Here is a 13,576-nt window from a genome sequence, read left to right as displayed (position 1 = left end):
CATAAAAATATTTATTCTTTATTGTACACTTGAAAAACTTAACACATAATAACTTGTACATATACACGTACATATTGCCATCTTCTCTTGAAGATATCCAGAGAGATATCCACGCACGGAATGAGGCAGCCTCTTTATAATCTATAACCGCGGTGAATGATTTGTTATAACAGCTAGAGGTATGTCGAGGAGTATGACGCAAAACTCCGAAAAAGTGAAGAGGTGGTACGACAAGTGTTTCCAACAAACAAAATAAAAAGGTAATTGTAATGTATCAAGTTCATCGGTATACAATAGTCAAAATATCGAAATTGGAAAGCAATTTGAAGAATAACAAAGAGCAGTTAACGTCATTGAAGAAGATGTGTCAAATTGGAGCGTTTGAGTGTAAAGAAGGAACTTTAAATAATGAAACGAAAGAATTCATATATTCACAGTTGAGAAATATATTCATAGACAAGGTACAGCAAAAACATTTTGCTCTTTCTATGTACAAAAGAAGTCTCTACAACTTTTTATGTCAACTGTGATAAATTGATATAGTTTAGTCATTTAACTACTGGAGTACTGAGATATTTTATGTATCCGGTATCATTTTTGACATATGTCAGTGGACATATCGACGAATGTTCTGTGGCTCACTTGTATTCATGGCAATATGTTTTTTTGTTAAATTCCAAAATAAATAAATAAGCAACCTGTTCAAATGAATTTCTGATTAGTATTTATTTCCATATTACACTTTTCACTTTGTTTGTTACAGAAATCTGTATTTCGTACTAGTTCTAAGATGTTTTTATCGTGAATTCAAGAAACTGCGAAATCAGAACTAGGCGGAAATAAATAACATACAATACTATTCTGTGTTGTAAATTTAAATGAACCGCGAAAATAAATTAGTTCTGCCACGTACCATCGAGGGCACCGGTATCGAAAATGAGCCATGTTGTTTCCCCTGAATAAAAACTAAGTTTGCGTTTTTTCTTATGGTACGTTCTGGAAATTAACTATAAGCCGCCTTTCTGACACAGCCTTCACGTTCAACATCATTCGATGCTAAAAATTATGTTTAATTGATTCTTAAAATTCTTATTTGTCCATATCTAGCGAGCTACGAGAACAGTTTTATTCATATAAGTATTGAAACTCGCAGAACATGGGCAGAACACTTCCAGGATAATATTCATGTAATTTTTCTTCGGTCTCTGCAACTATTTTTCCACGTGAAAATTAATGTCTGATTAACACTCAAAATAATTTTTGACAACGAATAGATTTATGTGAAATTGTAGAACAGATAACATAAGAAACAAAGCGGAAGCAAATATTAATAATTAATTCATAGAAACTAATTTGTAATCTCAAAAGTTGCCGTTTAACTACTTCTTGAAGAGTTTGGAAGTTTGTTATAATTTGTGTACAATTGGATTACTACCAAACGTTTCTATCCTCTCGTATTTCCCGACTAAACTTCGCAGACCGTTTGTTTTTCAACAGGAAAAACATATTTAACGGTTTCCGTATAAATAAAGCGATATATGTCATCGAGATACTTTAAGGACGTTCTTCTCGTCCTTAACAAAACAATAGTCTTTGTTGGCAATACGTTTTCCATTGTTTCGGTAGCTTCATTCCGCATCACTCATTTTTTTCCGAACAATTGTCTCTAGGATTTTTTTGTGAAAGTAATGTACGTAAGTGGTCGACGAATTCCGCACATAATCATTAGCAAATTTCCAATAAAAAACATCCGTTTCTCGTCCAAGCCTTTTTAGCACGAACAATGCATTTTCTTTGTACCGACAGTCAACAAATTAAAAAAACCTGTGCAGCGCCATATTTCACTTGAAGTGGCGTGAAGTCCAAATATTTTTCCGTAGAATAGTTGCATCGCTTCTCCACTGGCGTTCACATTCAAGGAACACTCATTTTTATGAAATTCGAATAAAGAGTACATTTTAATTTTTTTTCTAATTGTCAACGACTTATTACAAATGAATTTAGAAGTGGAAGAAACATTTCCGCTAAATCAAATTGTATACAAATTATGACAAATTCATGAACTCCTTAAGAAGTGGATAAACATCAATATTTCAGCTTACTAATTAGTTTTTTTTGAATTCATCAAGTACTTTCTGATGCTATTTGTCAAAAGTTTACATAAACATGACAAATAGATTAGTTTTGAAAATTATTCATTTACGTTTAAAGTATATTTGAATGTAATACGTGGCAGCATTGCTTGTTGTTTACCCAGTCTGTTGGGATATGATTTCTCGTATCCAATCATATATGTCATACTTCTATACGGACATTTTCTATAAGTGGAAGCTGTTCCGACTATAAAAGACAGAATGATAACGGTTTCTCTATCCTCCGAGGCTCCAGTTAGGTTCTGTGCATTCTCAAGCATGCGCAGTATAGATAAAATGTCTCGAATGAGACAGAAAATGAATACTGTCGGCACTGTAACGTAGAGACGTTTTTTCCATACCAACTGTTCACACAGGAGTATTACATATAAGTCGTAAACTGAATGACAAAAAAATCCATTTCCTTATGTTCTAAGGATGTTACAATCGAAGTTAAAGGATAGAGTTGATATCACAGAGCATACCCACTTTAGGGTAACTATTATTTGTTTTCTTATATTTTCATTAATAAAATAGATTTCCACATCTATTATTCACTTGAAATGTTTGGAAAACATTTGGAAATTTTCAGCTTCCTTTTCGACTTTTTCAACTAGCTTAAGAAAAGTTCGTTGTATTTTTAGCAGCAACAAACATTCTGTTTTTTTTTGGTTTCTTGGAATAAAAGGTACAAGGCATTCGTTTTAATTTGTTAATTGAACTAAATGTAGAAAATAGTTTGATTGGAAATTTCCATGTCGCCTGCTTGTGTCGAAATCGTGTTGCGCTGCTTTGGTTGGACAATGCCATGATTTCAACCATTGACGAATATTAGGAAAACATTCTTCTGGGTGGATGTCAAGTTCTGGCAACATTACATGCTAAATTTAGTGTTACCACTGACGAAGACAATATTGGGAATTGAGAATAACAAACACAAGCAAAAAAAATTGCCAGACATACAGGTATAAATCAATCTAGTGCTTCTAAGATTCTTAGAAAGCCCAAATACCATCCGTATCACATCCAGCTGTATCAGTATTTATACGATGATGACTTCCACCACAGCATAGGCTTTTCCTTACGGGATTTTTTTATCGAGTCGCAGAAGACGAAACATTTACAAATTCTTGTTATTTACAAAATGATCTTATTTCTACAATAATGGTCTAGAAAATGGTGATTTTTTTTATTTTTCTAAGGTTAGAGATAGGTATAGGTATTGATATGCTTTGAAGGGTGTTCCATATGAAGTAATAAAATAAGAATTGTTTAAATTTGGCCCAAAAGTGGTCAATATTTGAGCACTCTATTATAAAATTATGCAAACAAATATTATAATTGATAGTTCAAGACGAACCTTGTGTAGGTGAAACCTCATTCTAAGTTAATCTAATTTTCCTGGTAGTAATAAGAATGTTAGCGGCATATTTCTTTGGCTATGAGCAATTTTAGTGAATATGCGGGTTACTAACCCTGTATATGCTTTTAAAATGTTTAATATTAGCACTATTGTACAAATATCATCGTATTTAATCAAAGTTTTGACTTTGTACTGAATTACGAGGAAAAAAAAAGGTTTTCACTTCTATTTTGATTAATCTTTTGTTGGTAATAGATTTTGTCTTAATTTTTGAATTGGTAGGAACTTTTTATTCATCTGTCAAGCTCTGTTACATGTTTTCATATTTCTATTTCTTACTTTTTTAAGTGAACATCGAATGAACCAAACTTGAAAGTAATCAATAATTTTTGAAATAAGAATAAAATTACTGATGAGAAAATTAATTTTATGAAAAATTTTGTTCTCTTTACATCTCTGCTATATATTGTTTTAACAAGTCTGTTGTTTCGTTTTTATTTTCTAGAAGATAAACTACAGAGTATTGTGAGCATATATTTTTTATTATCCCATGTTGGTGGTTTGATTGGGCCACATAAATCGGTGATAATAATTTCTAATGGTCCTTTTGCTCTGGTCCTCTCTATGTTCAATAGAAGTCTTGTCTGTTTTCCTCTCATAATTTCTTATTTAATTATCTTTTTCATATTTTTGATGTTTATAGGTTAACGATGCCAGCTTACCACTTTTTCTACTTTTGTTTTTGTCAACATGCTTTCTTCCATTCGTTCTTCTGTATATTCACTCATTCTATCTTTTTTTGTAAGTTCTATGGTGTAAAGTCCTTTCTCATTTTTCATTCCTTCTAAAACTTTTTATTTTCTTTCATCACATATACTTTATTTTCCTCAAATATCACTTTACCATCATTTTGTGTTATAGCTGTCACTGATATTCAGTTCTTGCTAAGTTCCGGTACATATAACACCTCATTCTTTTGTCTCAATCGTTCTGATTCCTTCTGCACTAATCTGAGTACCTTTTGCTACACATATGTTTGTTACTTGTTCTGCCAAGGTTTTTTTGTAACCAATACATCTACTCGTAAGTCTGGTTCTAAGTCCGGGGACTATCCGATTGATTTTTTGGATTAATGAAAAATAATCACTAGGTAGGACTACCGTTTCTATTATTCTTTTCTTTCCCTTTTTTCTTAATAAACTCGTTATGATTTTCTTCGCTAATATGAACGGCAGTGTTTCTCGGTGGTTTTGTTATGTAGGTGACTGAAATATAAATGAGATCTGGACAAAGAGTTTAAAAATGTCATGGAAAGCACTTCACAGTTTTATGATAGTGACATTGACAAGTATGCAAGATTATTGCTTAAAGAAAGCGAACATCGAGAACAAAAGCTTAGTAATAAACATACAGGTGAACCTGATGAAAGATTGTTAATAATATAAAGGAACTCAAGCGAAGTAACAGCCAAGAGTTTGATGCACCTTTACAACGATAAGTGTTTCGCAGCGAATATTTAGAAATAAATATCATATTTGATATATGTTGACACTTCGTTTAGCCTACTCCAAGCAACTTAAGGTATAAATGTGTAACCCAAGTGGTTATTCTAACCTTACATTTCTTATTAACGTCTGACTGGAGTATGACAATTCAATTTAAAATAGACATGCGACTGTCCCTCGTGACAAAATAGTCGTAGCGCCTTTGGAGTTTCTATAAATCGGCCGACGGCAGATAAAAAAACGGTTCCCCTGCTGATGTTGCTCGTTTTTTTTCTCGTATAAAAATGCGACTGATAAAAGCAGCATGATTAATTCTTGTGTGAGTTGGACGTTTACTTTTCACTCTGTTGTTTTACTCCGCTTTTTTGTCGCTTTAACTGTTCGAATATTGAATTGTAGCAGAGTTATGTTTGAATATGTGTGAAATTTTCAATATGTGGAAAGCAGCCGCCGGCAAAATATTACGTTGTATATGGGAATGTTATTAGATGAACGTTTGGAGTGAACAATAGATATTAAAAAATTGAGGGGAAACTGATTGGATGCATTGCGAGTTTTCTCTATGAACAACATATATTATCAATTAATTAAAACTTTTTATAGAAATATTTTCAACGCGTTTTCAATAGAAATATACTTTTTACTATTAGATTTCGTCAAGTTATAATCGGAACATTTGGAATTTGAGTGCCAGGATAAGATAGCTATGTCCCCAACAACTTTTTGTAATGCTTTTCTTATTTATTCAAACTTTTTCTAACGGAGGGATGAAATTAGAATTTATACACACGATGTTTCTCACATAATTTATTTATTTAAATAAAAACATTAAAAACTTTTATTTGAATTTACCGATACGTTTTTAAAATTTCGAACCGTTCAGTGGCTATTTATATAAAAAGAGTTTCTCGATCATTCGATTCTGGAAAGTCAACAAAAAAATAAAAAGCCCTATCCAAGAAATTTATTTTATAAAAATAATATGAAAGAATCGCCACTGTATATAAAATCTTTTCGGAAAACCTTCGCATTCACCAAACTTTAGATTCTTTTATTAAAAGCTATTAACACCGGCTTCACGGTCTCTATAATGGACGAGTTCGTAACAATATTTTTTATTTTCAGTAACTTAACTATGCTGATAGATTTTTTATGTGAAACGCTAGCACAAGATCTATTACACTCGAGTGGTTCAAGTAGCGCCCGCCGTGTGAATATTTATCTCGAAGTTATAGTGTTCGACAAAGACATGATTTGGTAGCTGATTCCATAGGCTTGCGTTTCTCGAAATAAAGGAGTTTCGATAAGTTGACGTGCACTAATACATATATTTTAGGCTTGATAATGAACCTTTTAAATTTCACTATTTAAATTTCACTATTAATATATTATACAGTTAATTAATGTTTGCTTTCTAAAAGAAAGAGTCGCAATAAATTGACTCTCTATGCGTCTGCAGGCGAACTTAGTGTAATGTAAATCTTGCTCTAAGTGGAATTATGTTGGACAAGTAGAAAATATCTGCCGTGGTATTGGTTAGATCAGCGACCTTTATTCTATGCTCTAAGCTGTCCAAGTATCTGGTCAACTTTGAGTTACAGCAGAATATAAATGAGCCGTAACATTGATTGAAATTGTTAACATATATTCCATTATAATGTAGGCTTTTAAAATTTCGGTATATTTTTTAATTTCAAACTTAAGTGCTCTAGATCGCTGACCCCGATTTAAGTCCAAGCTTTATCGCCATCAGAAAGTGAGCAGGAAAAATAATTTTTTTCAGTTACAACCACAAACCGAATCATTCTTGACACAATCAATATCTGGAGTGAATTTTTAGTATAGTATTTTTCTTACTTAACACAGATTTTCTTATAATTTAATGACCTAACTTTCTTTCTTAATTATATCTTTTCTTCATATGAATATACACAATATCTTTAGGTATTTATTTATTATATATATTATTTAAAAACAACTTCCATATTGCAGAAAATCACACCCACTTTATTATTTATAGCTTTGATTATTCAATTCAATTCAAACCATTTTAAAAAACCAGACAGTTGAAAAAAGTTCTCGATATTTACCCAATGTATTAGATACGCGTTGCGATGGATTGAGTGCAGCAAACTCCTTCCGTTGAACACTCACTGACTAACTTCAAAAGAGAATTCATAAAAAATAATTTATGATGACATCAATTTATATTACATCCTGCCACCATAACATTCTCTCAGTCGCAATGAGAACAAATCAATTTCAAACAATTACAGATACAGATAATTTTCATTATTGCTGAATTTTACGATTACGATTTGAATCCTGAACTAGTGCGCAACATTCGAAAGAGCTTCGGTCAGCATATACTTAATGCTGACTTAGAAACAAATGCCAACTTATTATTCATGTTTCACTCAATATAAATGTTATCATTAGAACCAATGTTTTACTATTAACTCCCAAATTGCCAGAGACCCAGAGACCAGGGTTACTTCGACCACAAACACCATGTTTGGGCATTTGTAAATTCGATCGAACTACAAAAATTTCGTGAGCAGTGACATCTTAACGATTCCTTTCCTCTCGGACCAGCGGCCAACTCTTCCTTACCTAAAGGGTTATATACTTCTCTTATCCAAGTGCCATTTTGGCATTGGTGATAGCAGCTGCCTCCCCATTTTTCAAGAAAGAATCGTAAATCATTTTGCCCATCCCATCCTCGTAATAGAATATAAAACAAGAACGACTTTCATTATAGTGGTGACAACATATTTTGCTAAATACATCTACGCATTGTTACTATTAGAACATGGGTCATCATGGCATGTAGAAAGAGCGCGCAGAATACTTTTGTCTACTTTTTATGAATAATAAAACTGCAATAGTTAGGGAATTAATTGGAAAGCATTACGGAGAAAATTTTTATTAGTTAAAATTATTATTATTATTTAAATTACTCGTTTTTTAGATCTCTGAAAGGCTCTCACACTAGTCAATCCTGGTTATAAGCTTTTACTCACTAGAACTTCTAATATCGATAGAATCAGATTTCACAGAGACTTGCTATTGAATAAATAAAGTAGGACACGAAGATACAATATGTAAAATCCTTTGTGTTGAATGCTCAAAGCTTAGCTGACTGGGATTTTGTTAAAACACACAGAAACACTTCTCGTTCAATTTCTTCAAAAAAAAGTTTGGTAATAGTTTGTCGCAAATACGCCAAAGGAGTTTACAGATACCGCCACAGTGGGAGTTTTGTACGAGTCTTGAAGGTTTCTACCTCTAGGGAAGTGAGCATGTGACGTTCTTTTAGTGAACAGTCGTGAAGAGAAATTGTGAGGAGGCATATGAAATGCAATATACTGGGTGTTCTTTATGTACGGTATTTGAAAAATTGAAATTTTTCGAAAATAAGTTTAGAAGTTTTTACTCACTCCCGAATTTTTTGCATCCAGTCCCGGACCATGTATAATTATTAAATATATGAAAAATAGTACACTTTGATGTTTGATTGCCACAGTCCCACACCGTCAACTTGTAGCTAGAGTTCTTTACAGGGGCGAACAAAAAACTGGGAAATAAGGTTCTTTTTTATTTATACTCACTTTTTTTCGTATTCTGCGATATCACATTTTTGAGCAGCGTATTATATAGTACTTTTCTATTCACCAAATCTGTGAAATTTTTTTGATATAATGTTTCCTTCGTCATAATTTAAAACTAGTATATTATTGACATTCGAACTCTGTAGTTGCCTTAATGGAAGATGGCATATTATATATGTATGTTGAAACTTAATTAGGAAAATTGGAAAAGAAAATCCATCGCAATTTGGCTCGCTGAAGACAAACCTCAAAAGTCAATGTTCGCAAATGATCTACCACGACTAGATATGACGGGTATATTGTGAAGCACGGAACAGGCGCAGTGCAAGAATACGAAGGGCACGAATAAGTGATAGACCCATTAGTTCCACGACTCCAAAATGAACTATGCCAGATTACACGTCAATTAGTTTAATGCCCAATGGTCAAACGTTCTGTTTTCAGATTTTGCTTCAATTCATTTGATATAGGAGTGATACTGTTTAGTCTTGAAGGAGCTGAGTGAGTAGGTAGATCAGTTTCACTCCCACTGTTTCCCTTGGGATCCAGTAATAGTTTGGAATACGATTTGTTTAGAGGCACGGACGATGGTGCGTTAAATGCGCAAAGATACATAAAGACTCTCCTCAAGCATGTTGTTTTGGTACTCATAATTCCTGCTATCGTCTTGTCTCATATTTGATTTGATTTCTTCTATTTTGCTTCACATATTTGAGCTTATTTATCTTGTACTTTATAAATGTTTTTGACATCCCACATTTGTGCTATATATTCATAAAATGATTGTATCCCCAATTATTTTCTCCTATTTACATTTCTCATCTATTTTTGTGAATCTAAATGCTCTTTTTAATCATTTAATCACAATTTTTTTCACGATGTAGGATCTAAAAAATGGTGAATGTGTTTCTATACCAACAATCTGTTCCATGGTTCTTACAGGCATGTGTTAAGACAAGCAATAACAAGATTGAAATCGTTCCGGCCGTTTAGTCGCTTTGATGAGATCGTGTTTGCTAAATCGGTCGTGGAATATAGACATTATTATTTAAAATCAAATAAAATTCAAGTACAAAAAAGAAGCTCATGAAACATTAAAATATATCTCTTGTGATAATGAAGTGATTTTTTCTCGAATTGCACGAACGATTTAAAAGTAGAAATTAGAAGGTGAAGGATGCTGAATCAGCCGGAATGTCCTTAAAAAAATGAGAAGACGCAAAAAGTCGTAGACAAAGTCATTCGTTCAAATAAACATATGATTATATATATGGAACTAATGACCACTTTTGATTCATGAACAAAACGAAAGACGTATTTCAATTTGCATGGAATTGTTCGTACATTAAGATTATTGTCATTTCTTTCTTCGACCGAGTTTAGTTCGAGAGGAATAAATTTGATCACAAAGGGTTAATGGAACTTCTGATATATGATGTGCTTAGAAAAAAATCTGGAAAATCTATCTATGGCTTTCTTCTCCATCATTACAAAGCGCCAGTCTCAAGTCGCTTTTAATTTGTTAAAATCCTTTCCGTATGTCCGCTTTTGGCCTTTTTTATTGTTTATGCTTTTATGCTTTTTTATGTTTAGCACAATCAGACTCCTAGCTCTACAGAAAAATTATAAAATGTGTTTGAAGTCAAATTTATTGATAAAATTCCAATTCCTTTCATTGACCAGGTGATTGGAATTTCTGTGTTTCGTTTTCACATTTTTATCATCACTTCTCGTATGTTACTCAATCGTCGTATATATTTAATATAAAAAATTTTAAACCGAACGTCGAGATTAATTTTTATATCGACTCGAAGATTTACAACAAACTCAATTGGATACAATTTTGTCTTGGTGTTAGAGATAGTGCTTATAGAAAAATTTCATCGTTATCTTTATTCATTATTCTATTTTAGATTTTCATGCTCCTGTAGATTGTTACTCGATAAGAATATATTATTTTTTCACATGGGGAAATGAAAGAAAATCGTTTTCAGTAGGCGAAAATAAAAAATCAGCTAATCTATAATTACTTAAAGAGTGAACTAACAAAGAGATAAATTTGAGTAACTGCCATGTTTTTATTAAACCATACAAAAAGTGTTGGTGAAATTTGCGCTACTTAGTTGAAACAGTTCATACTTATATCTTATTTTGTTTGGATGTAAGCATCGGTTAGAGGAATTATTTGCTTAATATTTGAAGAGTTTAATAGTGGAGAGAAATGTTTATAAACATTTTTAATCATACAACCAAATAGAGGCGTATTCGAGTGATCCATTTGTAATCTCCGAATTAACTGAAACATTTTGTAAATATTGAGAATAACTCATACTTATTCTATTTTCCAAACATACCTATTTGATATAATGTACATAGATTCAGCTACAAGTATATAGATTTCCGAGATAATATTTTAGTGTTTTTATACAAACTATAAGTTTATTCATTATCAATGGTATAAAATAACATTTTTTAATTGGTATCGGTTCTCTTGCATACAAGTCACAAACAGATATAATGGAATTTATCAATGTTTCTAAAAGGAAATCCACTTGTTGGTTTTCTGAAATTGCTTTGCTGCCTCTTCTATTCATGTCATCAACACTCACTGTCATCTGCATCTTATCTATTAACTGCTTAAGCATGCTTCAGAAGTAAGGCAATTGCTTCCAATATCGGAAATTGTAGTGTCATTTACTATAGTCTTTTACAGCATTTTTAATATGCGGTTGAATATTTTAGGATTGTTTTATACTGAGTTAGTCATCAGGAAATCTGTTCGGTTTTGTAATTGATGATGTCTGATTGATATAATTAACATATTCTTTTTCAGCTCTCAGAGTGAACATTTTTAGCGCATTTTTTTTAATAAATGCTCTTTTAGTAGCGTTTTGTGCGTCCCTCTGTCTGTAGCTCCTCACAGGAAGTATGTAGCGAGCATTCAACTCCGTATAGCTGTTGATTTGCCGAAAAGAAAAAAATTTTAGCCCTTTTTAGAAAAAATTGATCAAATTAACTCGAATGTGATTTTTTTCTTAATTTTTTTGGAAAATTCCTTTCATATATTAATATTTTTGTTAGTATTTATTAATTGCTAACGGTAAAAAAATTCGCTATAATCTCTTTACTCTAAAGTTTTTGTTTGATATATTTTTTTATTATTTACTTTGGTTCTAAAAACTCTCTTCAGTTTTTTCTGAAGCTACTTTAAAACATCTGTCCCTTTTTCCCCTGTCTAATTTTTTGTTATCTTTGGCCCTAAAAAAATGCACCCAACCAATTTCTGTATATGTATAATATATAAGTTACCTAAGTAAATACCGAAAAAATCTTTTGTCTCCAATCAAAAAGGACGATTTTAATATTCGATGAAATTTTTTGTTGGATCAGATACGAAGATTTCCATGAAAAGATTGTAAAAAGAAAGAAGTCGACGACTATCATGAATTAAACATGACTTGGTATGGAGTATGGAAATTTCGATGACAGAAACGAACAGGTCAGTATACCAAAATATATTGTAATAAATGAGATTGGAGAGGAAAAATAAGGTTGAAAGTGTCAAAGGAATGAAAATTATGGCGTTCTAATTTTGGTTTTTAACTCGACTTTAATGGAGGTCCAAAGGAAAGGTTTTTGCTTTAACTTTTAAAAAGGGAGTTTAAAATGTACTTACATTCACAAATATACTCACAAAACTATGCAAATATACATACATCGAGTTTATTTATCTACTATATTAAACTTTGAGGTATAAAGGGCATATTTCCACAGTTTAATCATTTCAAATATGAATTTTATTATGCTTTTTTCGATGTATTATATGTCTAGTCTACAAAGAATAGGTTTTGAATCTACCAACAACACAGCATATTTTCTGTAAGAATAATTTACTCACCCTGTAATTTAGCAACTCCTTTGAATGTTACTGGATCAATTATCGTTGGATCACTCCTACCTTTGGCGTTTTCCGCATACAAGATAATCCTGTAACTAGCACCAGTATCGAGTCCGTTTGCTGTAAAAACCGGTGGCGCTCTGTAAGTCGTATAATTTAATTTCGGTCTGAGACTCGGGAGTTCTAGTATTTCCATTAGAAAACTTTGGGGTAGGCCACCATCGAAACCTTCCATGCAGTCAACTTGCAGAGAATTGGATGTCTGATTTATAAGAGTACAATTTTGTAGTTGAGATGGCCGACCTGCAACACAATTAAAATCTGTTTGAAATACTAGTAGCTCTCATTTCAGCTTTCAACATTTCGACTAACAGAATGAATTTCAAAAATTGAAATTTCTTATAAATATATATGAATATGAATATTCAAGCAAAATTTACGATAATTGAAATCGAGTTTGGAGAAATTGAAATTAACATAAAAAATAACTTTGAAAAACGAAATAGCAGTACAGTAAATATGTATTATTTTACCACTTTTAAAGGTGACAAAACAGACTGCAATAAGACCCATAAATTGCTAAAGGCAGCTTGACATGCTGATTTGCAAGAAATTATACGCAATTTTTTCAAAAGTCAAACTAATTCATAGATTAATAATGTATGTCGTTTGATATTACCACTGCAACAACTGACAAAAATTCCATAAGTAAATTAAACAAATTTCTAACATCAAATTTTATTTAATATTTTGTGACAGGTTTAAAAATGTAAATAACAAAGCTAAGTGAAATGGTCAAGAAAAAAGTGGTCAGTGAATAATTGGCAATAATAAAATCTGCCACTGCATCGCTTTTGCAGGTTAAACAGGTTGGTTTTTACGCAAAAATTAACTAGTCTTTTCTCTAGAATTTCAGCTTGCGCGCAATAAAAATAGCATCGATAATCCTGCAAGTGCGAGGTTTTGTATGAAACAATCAGATGAACTTCATCTGCCCATGCTTTTGATCAAGAAAAATCGCGTCTTGCATTGCATTGCACGTTTTATTGCATCATGTCAAGCGGCCT

General features: G+C 32.0%; 1 protein-coding gene across 2 annotated transcripts in view; it reads right to left on the bottom strand.

Annotated features, from left to right (window-relative positions):
- LOC130444303 (nephrin) overlaps positions 1-13,576 on the bottom strand; it is a 539,064-nt gene that overhangs the window by 15,764 nt on the left and 509,724 nt on the right. For both annotated transcript variants that reach the window (XM_056779378.1, XM_056779379.1), the window contains one exon: positions 12,510-12,812. In XM_056779378.1, the coding sequence (XP_056635356.1) occupies positions 12,510-12,812 (303 nt within the window). The remainder of the gene's footprint in view (positions 1-12,509; positions 12,813-13,576) is intronic.

This window comes from Diorhabda sublineata, chromosome 5 (assembly GCF_026230105.1).
Source record: "Diorhabda sublineata isolate icDioSubl1.1 chromosome 5, icDioSubl1.1, whole genome shotgun sequence".
Lineage (NCBI taxonomy): Eukaryota > Metazoa > Arthropoda > Insecta > Coleoptera > Chrysomelidae > Diorhabda > Diorhabda sublineata.
The sequence above is the reverse complement of the archived record's forward strand: the minus strand, read 5'-3'. Positions and strand labels throughout refer to the sequence as shown.